The following is a 15,879-nucleotide window of genomic DNA, read 5'->3' as shown; positions in this document are numbered from 1 at the left end:
GTTCAGAAACCGTTAAAGCCAGCTCATGATTGTTCTTATTGCTACTGTGATCATGGAAGCCTTGTCCTGGTGGCATATCCGTTAGCCTTGGGAATCTGAATGATTATGTTGAAGAGTCCCCCATCATGTTATGCCTTAGTGAAACATACATTTTTTGTTGCATTGCCTTGGAACACCATCTGGAGTTGCCCTGGAAATTTTATTTTTGCTTGTTACTATAGTATTACTTACGGTAGTACTCACCTGTAGCTGTAAAATCAACATGCAGCTGATTCAAAAGTTTCTTTGTGGCAATGTAAAATAATAGTAAAGTGTTTTATTTTTATGGTAAACGCTTATGTACTGACTGCATAGTCCTCTATGTATCAGCTTTTTGCAATGAGCTGAAGTTAGACTGATGTTCACTAACTATGAAAAAACAACTTAAAAAATAGAGCTACCCTATGACACAGCAATTGTACTACTGGGGATTTACCCCAAAGATACAGGTGCAGTGAAAAGCCAAGACACCTGCACCCCAATGTTTATAGCAGTAATGTCCACAATAGCCAAACTGTGGAAGGAGCCTTGGTGTCCATAGACAGATGAATGGATAAAAAAGATGTGGTCTATATATACAATGGAATATTACTCAGCCATTAGAAACGACAAATACCCACCATTTGCTTCGACGTGGATGGAACTGGAGGGTATTATGCTGAGTGAAGTAAGTCAGTTGGAGAAGAACAATCATTATATGGTTTCACTCATTCGGAGAATATAAAAAATAGTGAAAAGAATTATAGGGAAAGGAGAGAAAATGAGTGGGAAAAATCAGAGAGGGTGACAAAACATGAGAGACTCCTAACTGGGAAACGAACAAGGGGTAGTGGAAGGGGAGGTGGGCAGGGGGATGGGGTGACTGAGTGACAAGCACTGAGGGGGGCACTTGACAGGATGAGCACTGGGTGTTATACTATATGTTGGCAAATCGAACTCCAATAAAAAATATACCAAAAAAATGTTAAGGATTAAAAATGGTCACTGCCGGGGCACCTAGGTGGCTCAGCGGTTGAGTGTCTGCCTTCGGCTCAGGTTGTGATCCCTTGGTCCTGGGATGGAGTCCCGCATTGGGCTCCCCACGGGGAGCCTGCTTCTCCCTCTGCCTAAGTCTCTGCCTCTCTCTCTGTCTCATGAATGAATAAATAAAATCCTTAAAAAAAAAAAAAAGGTCACTGCCTACATTATCTCTAACAATTAGAGATTAGGAAGAGTTAGCCAATTATCCTTTAGGTTCCAAAAACTTAGTCAATCACCAAATATTTTTCCCTTTTTTATGGATCAGGAAAATCCAAAACAAAAAAAGCAGGAGGATGATTTGCATAGGACCACAACAGAGAGCAAAAGCAGAGCAGGGAAAAGACTCCACCCTTGACTGTGTCCTGACAGCTTCTGACTGGAAGATGAGTGTCATGCTGTTGACATGTACTGCTGAGAAGGCTTTGGGCCTGTGGCATGTCTTTCTGGGCTAGCAGGGAGTCATTTCCAAAGCCAGGCCTCTAGAAACAATGTGGAGAATAGTGAAGCTAAAATATTAATTGTCTTGCATAAATTGGTTAAATAAAGATTCTTTAAAAAAAATAAAGAAACAAAACAAAACAAAATAAAGATTCTTATTTGATTATCCATATAATAAGGGATCTGCTTTAAGTAGCTGCCATAAGGATTAAAAAATCATATTAAAATTTCTTTTAAAAACTTTTAATCTGAATTCCTTTTATGTACAGGTGTTCTGTCTTTTGGACATTAACCTACCTAAAGAATGCCTGGTTACTTTATGTTTCTGAGTATGTTTACTTATCTCTATGTGTCTAAAATTTGCCACTTTGGATAAATTTTAAAAATCAAAGCATTCTTTCAAAAATTCAAGTAAAAAAATTTCAAGTCAAAACTATTCATAACAAATATTTTTTTCACTTGAGCTTCTAACTGAAGAAAGTAAAATGAAGTCCAATTTTCATACAAAAATCAAGGCTTTTCCATTTTTATATAGGTCAAACACTGTACGGTTTCTTCCCATACCATAGAAAATCAAAATATTTAACTGTAAAGTTTTCCACATTGAAAATACTGTCAAATACTAAATATAATAGTCCATGCCTCAGTCAACATCTTTTTGGCATGATTTAAATTTCCAAAATGTTCATGAAGAATTCTAGAATTAGAATTAGTGTCACTAATGTGAGAACAACATAAAATTTGCTTCATTTTTTAAAGATTTATTTATTTATTTTAGAGAGAGAGCATGAGCAAAAGGGAGGGACAGAGAAGGAGAGAGAGACAGAGAGAATCTTAAGCAAGCTCCACACTGAGCGCAGAGTCCTACGTGGGGCTTGATCTCTCCACCCTGAGATCATGACCTGAGCCGAAACTAAGAGCTGGATGCTCAACTGACCAAGCTACTCAGGCACCCAATAATTTGCTTGATTAAAAAATAGAAATAAACTGCTTCAAACTGTTCTTTCACAGAATCCTATGGTCATTAGAGTTTAGCTTACTTTTTAATGCTCAAATCTTCTTGAAGCTTCCAAGTCCCATGTCCTTATAAGACAGATGTAGGCATATCTTTTCCTAATTGTCAATAATTATGAAAATGAAACTATTTTTTCACTTTTTCTCTCAATTCAAGAAGACTCTTGGAGTATTACACATAAATTTAACCCATGATCCCAAACTTCTGTCTCATTTGCTTCCTTTTATATTTTTGAGAATTGGCAAAATTGCCTAAAAATTGAGGTCACTCAAAACAAACCACAAATTTGATGGTTTTATAATTCTAGAAGAAAAAAAAAAACATGTATCTCTTTTCCTTAACTGCTTAAGACTAATTCAATACTTAAATTGGTGTGACATTATATGTTATTCCCAGTATGTGTCTATAGTAAGTAGAAATGGTTTATTATTTTAATAACTGTTTTTATGTTTTTATTTATTTTTATTTTTTATTATTTTTAAAAGATTTTTATATATTTATTCATGAGAGACACACAGAGAGAGAGGCAGAGACATAGGCAGAGGGAGAAACAGGCTCCCCTTGGGGAACCTGATGTGGCACTAGATCCCAGGACCAAGGGATCACAACCTAAGCCAAAGGCAGACACTCAACCACTGAGCCACCCAGCTGCCTCGTGTTTTTATTTTTTAAGATTTTATTTATTTATTTGAAAGAGTGAGAAACCAGGGTGAGGAGAAGAGTAGAGGGAGAAGGATAAGCAAACTTCTCACTGAGCACAAAGCCTAATGCGGTCTCCATCCCACATGAGATCATGACTTGAGCCAAAATCAAGAGTCAGGTGCTTAACTGACTGAGCCACCCAGGAGCCCCAAGAAATGTTTTAAAATTTCCTATTATAGGGGCAACTGGCTGGCTCAGTTGGTTAAATGTCTGACTCTTGGTTTCCCACTCAGGTCGTGATCTCAGGGTTGTGAGGTCGAGCCCCATATTGGGTTGAGAGATTACTTAAATATAAAATCTTTAAAAAAAAATTCCCTATTACACACAAGTTAATTCACAATTAATGCACAAGTTGACAAACAGCACTTTTAATGAGGAGGCCACCAGTTATGATGACCCAGAGAGGAGTCATGTGTGATGTTGATTTTAACAGAGTTTAGATCTTATATACCTCCACATACCTAGTACAAGGCTCAATATGTGAATTTTGTCTAAGTAAATGAATATATGAGTATCCAGATATTTCATAGAGTAAGATAATTATTTTATATGAACTTGTACATTAGTATATTATTTTTTTAGAGCCAAATATAAAGCACTTTAGGGGAACCTAGTGGCTCAGTTGGTTAAGCATCTGATGTCTGACTTTAGCTCAGATCTTGATTCACAGTCCTGGCATTGGGCCCTGTGTCATGCTCCCCACTCAGCTGGGAGTCTGCTTCTCCCTCTCTCTCTGAGTCTCCCCACAACCATATTCTCTCTCTCTCTCTCTGAAATAAATAAAAATCTTTTAAAAAGTATATGTAATCACTAAAGTATAGTGTTAGTTTTATTTCTATTCTTCAGTTTATTTTTCTACACTTTCTCATTTCCTAGCAATTCTGTGAAGATTTTTAAGTTAGAAAAAAAACACTAAAAATTGAATTTGGGAGATGTTGCATCTTTACTGCTAAATATCTGTACTATCTTGGTTAAGTCATGATAGTTATAAGGGTCTTCGTTTCCTCACTTTTAAACTGATGATTTTTGTGTGCATTTCTAATACTCCATATTTTGGGCACTGCTGACATACAGTGGAAAAAGCAGTTGACTGAAGTGGAAAAAGCAGTTGACTGAAGCAGAAAAATAAGCTTGAAATCTCAATTTATGGAAGCTCTGAATATCAGAGAATGAGAAAGAGCTTTAGGAAATTTAACATATAATAAACAAATACAAAATATTTCTATAAGCATTGGTAGACAATAAATATCAGGGATGTTTCCCAGAAAAAAAGAGAGGGAGAGGCAAACCTAGAAAGACTTAACCATAGAGAACAAACTGATAAGGAGGTGGACAGGGGGATGGGTTAAATAGGTGATGGGAGTTAAGGAGGGCCCTTGTGATGAGCAAGGGATGAAGTATGGATATGCAGAATCACCATATTGTACATCTGAAACTAATATTACATTATACGGTAACTAACTGGAATTTAAATAAAAACTTAAAAAGTAAGAATGTTTCCCAGAAAGTTGGAAGGAAAATGATGAAGAATCAGAAATAAGGGAAGAAAAGGTAAGGAACTTAATGAATCAATATAAGAGGTCCACTGCCTAACAGCAATTCCAAAGGGCAGCAGACAATGCAGAGATAAGCATTCTCAAACAATAATTTAAGAAAATTTCTCATAATGGAGATAAATGATTCTCCTATTTGCAAGGTCCCTCGAGTACTCAGCATAATGAAGAAAAACAAACAACAAGCAAAAACGGACAAGCCACCACAAAGCACAAGAGTGTAGGAACTTCTTTATTTCTGATGTTTTTAAAGTTCTATTACGATGTGCTTTCTGGAGACAAGGCTTCGGTTAACAAGGAGATAAACCAGAAGAGAGGAAGACATGAGATCTGGGAAATAGGAAATGCAACAAAAATAAGTGATGAAAAAAGTCCCAGGTCTAGAGAGAAACCATTCATCTTGGGACAAAAACATGAAGTATTTAATGAGGAAGGTGTTGAAAAACCTCAGGCTGGTAGAATATTAGGCAGGCTGAAGCATTTAGGAAGTTTAAGGATGCAATTAACTGCAGACAATAAACAATCTCATGCAGAGAAAGAATAATGCATACCTGCGATTATAGTATTTTACTTGGCTCTGTAATAGACTCATCCAGGAAAACTTTGCTTTATCATAGCCATATAAACCATTTATTTAACAAAGAATGTGCTAGCAAGAGAATGGGGAAAAGAAAATGTCTAGGGAAGCCTGGGTGGCTCGGGTTTAGCGCCGCCTTTTTCCCAGGGCGTGATTCTGGGGTCATGGGATCGAGTTCCACGTCGGGCTCCCTGCATGGAGCCTGCTTCTCCTTCTGCCTGTGTCTCTGCCTCTCTCTCTCTCTCTCTCTGTGTGTGTGTCTCTCATGAATAAATAAATAAAATCTTAAAAAAAAATGTCTAAAACTGGCAAATCAAGAATCATATGTAGATCTGTATTATTTAAAAATAGAAAGAAAACTGTCAGAAGACACATTGAAAAGAGCAAGAAAAGCAGTTTTAAGGGAAGAGGGTTCAAGGATTGGAAGGTGGATCAGGACCCCCTTGTTTTGGTCTAAAAGCTTTTTTCCTGTTTGATTTTTTTTTTTAAGAAAATATGTGATCAGTTAGTGTGATAGTAGTGAACCTAGGATAAGAATTAGCAGAGCCCTAAAAATACTGGTGACCAGAACCGGGGTGTTGCAGAGAGCATGGCTCAGCTATTTAATTTCTAACCGCGTGTTCCAGTGTGGCTTGTAGCCATAACCTCAACAACCTCTCATAACCTCTGTAATGTTGGAGAAGGTATAATTAATTTGGGACTAGTCCTGTTCTTGAGTACTCAGACAGACATTAGACACTGTTGCTTTTAACACTGGCCCCTTCTTGAAAGAGGGGTGATGAGGATTAAATGAATTACTGTGTGTAAAGTGTTCAGAAGACTGCACTGCATGCATGAAGTAATATTTAGCACTGGTTATTAGTACATTTTTAAAAATGCACATGCCATGTTGGAATTTTTGCTTGATCTTAAGTGTGAAACTATACAATTAAGAATGTAGAGGGAGAAAAGAATCAAAGTCACCATCAATTAACAGTTATTCACCAAGTTTCAAAACATGAGGCAAAATATATTTTGGGGGTTGCTATTTGAGTCATTTGGGCAAACCCGCTAATTTGTCCAAGATATTTTTTTTAATAAGAGAACATATGTTTTGTTTCCTTTTTTTATTATTTTGTTTCCTTTTAAACAGAATTATAACCAAACTTTACTTGGAAGTAATATTAATGGGTAGAAGACTCTATTATGACCATTTGAAATGCCTCTGAAATTTCTGACATTCCATGGGTAGATTTTTACTTCAATTGATATTGACACAACTCTGATAATCATTTAGTTTTAGGATTTTTAAATTTGCATTTAGCTTTCCTTCCATTATATTACTGTAAATATAGAAGTCTAATCCTTAAAACAGATCTATGGAGATAGGAGATGTCATTTTATTTTTATTATGTAAAATGGGGACAAATGATACATTTTACACATTATAAATAAAATGTACAGGCTCTTTTTGGTACTTAGAAAAAACATAAAGTTCATTTCTTTTCTAATTAATAATTACTGCTTTCTAAAAAGATTAAGAATGCTACTAGGAAATCAGCAGCTCCCACTTATTCTGATTTTTAATGTATCAATAAACTTCTCTTCAAATTTTTTGTCAGTAACTAGAGCTCTACATGGGTTACATGTGTATTTCAGACATTTAAATATTCTTAAACATATTACTTAATTTTTTTTTCATATTTATGAAACACCATATGCACTTCCAGAAGTTGAAAACAATGTACTCTTTTCAGGTTTTCCTTTAAAAAAAATCATTGATTACATATTCAACCTCTTTGGAATGATGTGTGTCTGACCCTGCAAAGTGCTGATCTGAAACCCCATCTTACTTGTTCTTGCAACAAAGGCTATATACTGTGAACTGCTAAATAATCCCCAATATTTATGACATGCTTGGTTAAACAGGAAATGGTCTACTTGTCTAAATAATGCGCAAGCCCACTTAATAACACATCACTGCGCCACCTCAGAAATTGCTCTGCATTCATAGATTAGTAAAAGAGAGACTGAAATGTTTTCAAATTTATAATATTGTGACTGAAGATGGTAAGGAGAAAAGGAATTGAAAAGGAATACTGATACCACTTAGATAGGTATGACATATGGTTTAAGAAGCAAGTGTTATTAATAAGATTACCAATCATTGACTAGATCATGAATGAAAATATTAATTTATGTTTATGATCTGAGATCCATAGATTCTACTTTGATGGGCCAGTTTGATAGTGATGGTCCCAAATGATTTGAGGAGTAGAGCAGATGTAGAGGCAAATTAGCTTGCAGTGGAAATGATACTCTTTGTAGTGGTCAAAAAAGAGAATTGGGAGGGCGTGAATATGAATTTTAGTGCCTGGTGATTTCCTTTTGGGATTGTTTCATGTTCCCCCCAAAATGTTTTCCAGAATTGTACAGATTCCTCTGGGAAGCATTTCTTCTTTATATACATAAGTGTTAGGGGAAGAGAGAAGTCTCACTTGTAAGCTCAATGAAGTGAAACAACATGTACTAAAAAATAAACATCAGATACACACAATTTTCAGTCATTTTGTGATATTGTGCAAAATATATAGACCCCTCAAATAATACCTTATATATTTACTTAACTCTCATAAAAATTTATCCTGCAACTAACTCAATGTCAAATGATTTGACAACCACTTTGTATATTCTCTATGCTGCTTAATATTCATATTTTATTTCTAACGATCCCTATATCCAGAGTTACTAAACTCCAGACATAATATGGACAATTAATATGTAAAAATGTTCCTAAGCAGATAGACTGCCTCACTTCCTTTTGAACTGAATTTCCTCTAATATAAAGATTCTATCAACTCGATCTCATGTGATCAGAGTAAAAGGAAGTCACACACACAGAAGTAGACACACACATACACATTTACCCACACATATGCACACAAAATAAATCTGTTGGTAGTTTCAAGTAATACTTTGCACGATTACTTCAACCTTAGAGTTAACTGAGATCTTTATCGTTCTTATCAAACAGACAAAACCCATTTTTTTCTATTTAATTTTTCTTATGACTTCCAGTGGAGATTTTAATGAGCAAAGAAATGGTCAATATGAAAATGAAAGAGACAAATAGTATGTTTAATTCATATAGTAGAAAAAAGGTTCCTGACTAATCAAGAATTTACTGAAACAACATATCTAGAATGAACTTCCTTCGATACTAGAGTTCATAAACAGTTACAGTCTCAGAGACAAAATCATTCAGAAGATTGTTTTCCAGTCACATCACATTAATGTGCTGCTTTAATCAGTTCCCTTGTAGAATATAAAGATAATTTTATGAGTTCATTACTTCATAATAATTCAACTGATATGTTTAATAGCACAAGTCTGATTACTGATTAACCTAAGAAGGAAAAACAAATAGAAATAAAAAATTTCTGAATGCTACATTTAGTCTTACATGTATTGTTATTTACGTTCTCTCAATTCACCACTTCAATGTGATTTATGTATTGGAGATATATAATTTTCAGGAAATCCATAAAAGACAAAGAGCAAACCCTATTAGTGTATCTAAACAATGCAGTTGTTTAGACTGGGTGAGCACAAGGGAATACATTAGTGTATACTGGCAAAAGAGGGTACCCAGAGAAAGAACATTATCTCCAATTCCTCCTTTCAAACAGATGAACTTCCTTGGCATTTACGGTATTAAGAAATGACATTTACAACTCTTGTTCTAGCTAAGTTTCTGGAAAAGTATCACACCAGCTCCCTCACCATCTCCATACCAATGGGCTTTGATTTGTTTGTCCTTTAATTTCAGTTCCTAGGTGAAAGATAAGAGGAAAATGAGAATGAGTTCTGTTCTCTATAAGACTGACATAAATAAATATTAAATTGTATATAAAGATGTTATTAATTTTGGGACTTATTCCACCTGTTTAAAACCTGAAATTGTGTAAAGGGGAGGTAATATTGGAGAAAATTATTTCTATAAAAATAGAGAGACTGCTTCTAAAGTAGAGTAGCAGTTTATTATTTTAAACAAGGCGAAATGTGTTTATCGGATTAGTCTCTTCCTAACAGTTATCTGTACGATTGTAATGTACATAAGACTTCTCCATTATCTTTAACTCCGATTTCTTTAACATGTGTGCACACGCGTGCACACCCACACACACATACACATACACACACTGATCCACAGCCCACATCCTAGCAGTCTACAGAGAACTGTGCTAATAAGAACTAATGAAAAGAACATAATAAATAGCTGCTATTACAACAAGACCACTGTTACATCATTACCTGATTCAATGGGCTAGAAGTGATGTATTTTATTCTTTGCCTTTATCTAAAGTTGTAGTCAAATTCTCTCAGATATGTAACCTAGGTGATTATATTTAGAACTACACTTAACAAATTCTGCATAAACATTTGTATATTTCCAAGGCAATCACTCTTAGACATTCATAATAGGAATTATCCCAACACAACCAATTAGTTCATTTATACTTTGGTGCCGGCATACACATGCATCTACTTAAAACATGGTTCACAGATAAGGTAACAATAAGTCCATGCAAACACAATCCTGAGATAGTTGTTGGTAATTATGATTGCATTACTCTTAAGAGTTTGCTTTCTGTTGTTTATAAGACCTCAAGTGAAACCCAAACAAGCAAACAAACAAAAACTACAGATAATTTTGGAGCCCAATTACTTTTAGATAGTCTTATTTCTTTATAGAGCAATTCAATTAAATCTCTAAGATAATATATTTATCTTCCTAAACACTCTGCAATATCAAACTTTGGGGCTGAGAAGCAGTCTTTTGTATTAAAAATAGACAACAAGAATGCATGCAGTTTTTATATGACATTTCTTTCCCCCAAAGAGTTTGCTTTAACAATATGACCTCCCGGCTGAAGAATGAAGTCTGGAAAATGAGGACAAGAAGTTGGAGAGGTTGTTAGCGGGAAGCAGGGATGAGTAGATAATTTTACACAGGTGGTTGATGATTGATGGAGGTGGAGGCATTTTTAGGAGGCACGGACTGTTAGTATTTGGGAAAGAAACACTCTACCTGTGTAGCCCAGCGAATTGTCATCATTATCAGAGGTGGGGATTGGCGTCCCGTTGTCGTTCCCCCTCTCTAGGTCTTCAGGGTCTGTCGGAAACAACACCAGAGCTGCTGATGGGGTCACAGTAGTAAGGGTAGTTGCCATTTCGATCACAGCATGTCCAGACACAAGTAAATCCACATGTGACAGAAAAACACACAGGGACAACACACAGCACACTTCCTCCTTGCCCCTCCTGCAGCATACTGAGCTGCACGGAGGTCTCAGCATCCTGGCTCACAATTTCTACTGCTTCTCCTTAATTTCCCTAATTCTCTGCTCTGCCTGCACCTTTGCTGCACTTCAAAGCTGGCGAGGGGCTCCGACTGCCCTCCGTGAGGCCGCCAGCAGGACTGAGGGAGCATATGGAGGAGGGAGAGGGCAGGGTGGCTGAATGCTAGCATTGCTAATTTCCCACCTTATTGTTAATCAAAGCTATTGACTGTGATCACTCCCCATCATCGCTTCATCTCCTGCCAATTACAGACTCAAGGGACTGTACCTCATATGGGTGGGGGGGAAGGGTGTGGGGAAAAATAGGGTCTTGTCAAATTCGAGGGTGGATGATAAAAATGTCATACTTTTCCTGAGCAACAGTAAAGAAAGCAGTGCAGCATCACATCCTTTGGAAGGCAACAATTTGTCATCCTGCAGGACCGAGTTAAATGTACTGAAATGGATGCAGAAGTAAAACAACACTTAACTTCGGGCATTGTGGGCTGGATATTTTAAAAACATTACAAATTGCTTCAGATTCTGTATCACACTCATCCAGATAGGCATTTGCATTCATTTATTCTTGCTTTTCTTGAATAAAAGGAATGCTTTTTATGCTTTTTCACATTACACGTGAATTTTCCAATGCAGAATTTTCAAATGAGGCTAAGCACGACGACACTCAAGTTCTAATATCTGGAAGCTGAGTTGCAGTATAAAAATATACAGAAGCCCAACACCATCACCACTAATTTCACTAGTGCTCAGTCACTGCGTATGTCATATCTACACGTGTTAGGTAATTATGAGCTTCCTAGCTGGTAAGTGGACACAGACACAATAAAAACCAAGTGTGTACTTCCTAAATCAGATACCGTAGAGTCATAGGTCATTCACGCTGAGGTGTTTCTGCAGGCTTTTTGTCACCTTACACAGCATCTACAGAGAATTTCTGGGTCTGAGTGAAGGAGCACGTCACTTATGAAGGAGGCAGCCAGTGCATGCAGGTAATGCCCCTCTGGACACATCGCAGGGGTCATTGATTCTGTGCCCCTGCTAGTTTTTTAGCTAGGGTGACACATTTTGTCTTTCACACAGCTCTTCAGGGATGATTTAGAAATTGTTAAAAGAGGACACAATATCTAACATGAGCCGCGTGGTGGCTTTTCTGCATGGAGCATATCTGTCCACTCGATCCCTCTGCTCCCTCCCCTGCTCCTGTGTCATATAATGAATCTGATGGGGCTCATGTGAAAAAAAAAAAAAAAAAAAAAAGGGCAGATCTGTGCAGACTAGAAGGAAAATGCCCGTTATTGCTGTGTTCATTCTTGCCTTTCCAGTGATGGCTGCTGTCCTATTTAGCCTTAAGATCAAGGCCAGAAGTGGTATAGCAGGAAAAGGAACCACGTTCTGCCCCTCCAGCCTGTTAACTTATTTGTACGCATTAATTGTTTAGGGCAGAGTTTTTGTCACATCAGGAAAAGAGAATGGAAAACAGGCATTTGTATGTGTGTGCATTTTTCCTCAGTGCTAGCACAGCGTTGTGCCACAAACTAAGTAGCCTTGCTCAAGCAAACTAAGCAAATAAAGAGGCGGATACAGGAAAATAAATAGAAGGTTCTGCTTCACATGTAGTAAAAGGCTTTTAGGGAGACCTCCTCTGCTTATCCACAATATCGTTTTAAAACATGGGAGCATTTAGGGTCACCTTAATTTGCCAGACTGATTACTTTTAGTTACAGATGCAGCTTTCAGGAGGCAATACTACCTTTAGTATGTGATGGAATATCTTATTTAATGTAGAAGCATACATTTGTCATTGCTCTGTTAAAAATGAAATAAAAATCTATCCATGTTCACAACATGAACTCAGTCTGACAATACACTATCATATCACGTTTGCAGGCTTTGTTATTCAATGTGCCCTAAAAATGAGGACATTGTTACAAAAGCAATAGAGCTGAGGAAAAGAAAGTTCAGTATCATTTCCAACTAGACACTTAGATCTGTTTTAAGTAGAATTTTTCACCTATGTCTAACGTATCCTGAGTGTTTTTAAAATTTACTTTCCTGCCCCCACCCATCACCCTCTGACCCCTTCTTAGGCTCAGGAAAGAATAGATTTTGCATTAATCAATGAATCTTACCGTATCTGTAAAGCACATTCTATCTACCCAGTATTGCCTTTAATTAACAATATGCTAGACCTAAGGAACAAAAGATGCCTTTTTTTCCATAACTGCACTATTTTTTTTTCTTCTCCCTTCATGTCAAAATATAATTAAAACAGGAAATAACCACTCGACTCACTGCACACAAGCTTTAGGACTAACTCAAAGAGAGTTCAAAAGATACTTATTTAAACTTTTTGTTAAGTAGTATTGATTATGTGAGCCATGGAATAGAACACGATGAGGCAAGAGATTATTTAGTGCTTTCAGTGTCTGAAGGAGGGAGTCCTTCTTGTACCCCAAGATTGAATTTAAGGCTGCAGGGATGACAGTCACCATCACATCTAGAAATGCACTGTCACTAAGGGTGCTGGGTTCCATGTGCCTGACACCCCCATTAGACTGAATTCCCAAGGGTTGGGTAATCTGTGTGCATCATATTGGTAAACTCATCACCTTATACTGGACTTACAACATTCTGTAGGCTTGAAAAGCTTTTTTTCCCTCCCTTTAAGATAATAAATGAATTAATGAACAGATGGTAGCCAAGAATGCAAATCTCACTTAAGTAATAGCCTCTCAATCTCAAAGAACTTGAAAATGCAAAAAACTTGTTATAAATTAACTCAAATGCTAACGTACTCCCTATCTACCCAATATCTCTAAAGGCAAATAGAGCATTTTTTCAACATAAAAGTAAGTCTTAAATCATAAAATCATAGACATTCTGGGTTGGAAACACATTAGATGGCCTCACTACAATCTTCCATCAGATATACAGATTCTTCTGAATTTAGTGGTCATTTGGCCTTTAGTGCTTTTCTAGAAAACCAATTCCAACTTTACAAGTAAGATCTTTATTTTATGTTAGTTTGAAAAAAATCGCTGTTTTCTAGATTCTAATTCTAATTCTAATGTGTGGGGTCCAAAGGAACTGATACCTCATCTTTGAAAGCCTGTTTCCCTTCCAACCCTCCTTAAATACTTGTGTTTCATAGGTCTCCTTTTGTTGTTCAACATGCTCATGCTCTCACTGAGGCTCATCACAAAAACTGTTTTTTTGTTTTGTTTTGTTTTGTTTTGTTTTGTTTTAGATAATACAACCCCCACATTTCTTAATTGGAGTTCTACCAAGACTGAATCTTATGTCTACTGCTTGACTTCATGAGGATTCCAAGAAACCTCATATCTTTTATTATCAACACTGAACTCATCCTCTTTTCTTTCAGGCTACTCCTTTCCTATATCCCCTATCTATATTAAGGAAGTCATCATTGTAATATATTTTTAATATTTTATGGTTCAGTTAGATGTTAGTGTCTGGGGTTAAAACTGAACTCTTACAGACTTGATATATATCTCGCGGCATGATTTATTTTTATTTATCTTTCTGGAATGGGTTGTATGCCAAACTTAAATCTATAATATATAAGACTTTATACTATTTGTAAAATTATACATAACTATATAATATACATATTATTTGTATAAGACATACATGTGTGGGCCATCTTGTAATAGTCTTTCACAGATTCAGTGAAAGTGACAATAATAACTAAAAGGAATAAAGATCTGTAGCTTCCAAAAAAATCAATAGCTTCCTTCACAATGGAAATTATGTCTTTTAGGAAAGTTTATCCTTAAATATAACAATTTATTAAAGGTGATACAACTTTATTTAATGGTAAATTAAGTGTAAATTTGAAATTTGTTAATCTGTATGATTCTACTTTTATTGAGATTTCCCCCCAATACCTATATCAAATTATAATGGAAACTCTGCATTAGAAAAATCATTGTACTGCAACCTCTGATAAAATAATTCATTCAGACAACCATTCTCAATGGGTATTAAATCTAGTAGGTAAAAAAATGGTAGGGAATAGAGTACTACACAGTATCAAAGTATCACCCTGGAGATTATTTGTTAACTGCAAATGGGAAAAAATACTTTTATAATGGGTTGATCTGGCGGTTACTACTTGAACTCAGTAATCAAGCTTAGTGTCTACCAATGGTGGGTAGATAAGAGTGGGAAGCCAATGATGTGATATGATGTACAGCATCACCTATATGAAGCATCCACGCTAACAATGCTTGCTCTGACTTCAGTCAAGACTTAAGACTCAAAATCTACAGAAAAATAAAATATATATCCCTTAGCATACACATGTATAATAATTGGTGCACGAGTTATGTTTGATTTACTTTCAAATTGTTCCGAAAAAGTATATTGAGAGGATTAAAAAATTGCATAATATTAACAATTGCTAATTCTGTTATGAAAAACATTCCAAAAAGTTTAGAGGATGGTAGGTGAAGACTGAGTGGTCTAAAGCTTTCTCTACAATGTGCAGCAGAAATTCACATGATGATGCTTCACCTTCACTGGCGACATCATTTCATCATCGGTGCTCATATTAATACAACTTTTCAACCCACATTTCTCTAAATTGCTCATCATGTTACGATAGATAGCCAGTGTTACATTGTAGAAACGTAGACCCTCTGTTGTTTAAATTCAATTTCATTTATTTGTTTTTAATTTTTAAATTGAGTTTGAAATTCACTGTCAAAACACTGGAGTTTTCGTCTATCTTCGGTTTTGTCATATGCAGCTATGAAAGTATATGCCAAAAATAATAACTTCTTCCTTCTGCCCTATTGTAAAGTGTCAGGCTGGTTTCTTTATAGATTTGCACTATCACTGTGCAGGGTTTTGGCATTAATTGACATTTTGAAGATGACCATTAATAAAAGATTAGGGAAAAGCAAATGAATATAAACTACTATCAATATGAGAATTGTGTCCTACAAATTGGATCAATTCTCATTGATTCTTTTCTACTAATCAAGAGGAATGCAGGCAATGGGTACTTTAAATGGAGTACTGAGAACATTTAATTAGAAACCCAGGCAATGAATTACAGAATTAAGTACAAAAACTATGTTTGTGAAGCTTTATATCTGTGTCACAATTTTGCAAGATCAAACTAAAGTTAAATTCAAACTTCTGCTTTAATTATATGTGATTAACATA

The 15,879-nt window shown here is 35.9% G+C and overlaps 1 protein-coding gene across 6 annotated transcripts in view; it reads right to left on the bottom strand.

Moving 5' to 3' along the window:
- ROBO1 (roundabout guidance receptor 1) overlaps positions 1 to 15,879 on the bottom strand; it is a 1,126,854-nt gene that overhangs the window by 504,552 nt on the left and 606,423 nt on the right. For all 6 annotated transcript variants that reach the window (XM_025449655.3, XM_049104797.1, XM_049104795.1 and 3 more), the window contains exon 3: positions 10,416 to 10,499. In XM_025449655.3, coding sequence (XP_025305440.2) covers positions 10,416 to 10,499 — 84 coding nt within the window. The remainder of the gene's footprint in view (positions 1 to 10,415; positions 10,500 to 15,879) is intronic.

Source organism: Canis lupus, chromosome 31 (assembly GCF_003254725.2).
Source record: "Canis lupus dingo isolate Sandy chromosome 31, ASM325472v2, whole genome shotgun sequence".
NCBI lineage: Eukaryota > Metazoa > Chordata > Mammalia > Carnivora > Canidae > Canis > Canis lupus.
The sequence above is the reverse complement of the archived record's forward strand: the minus strand, read 5'-3'. Positions and strand labels throughout refer to the sequence as shown.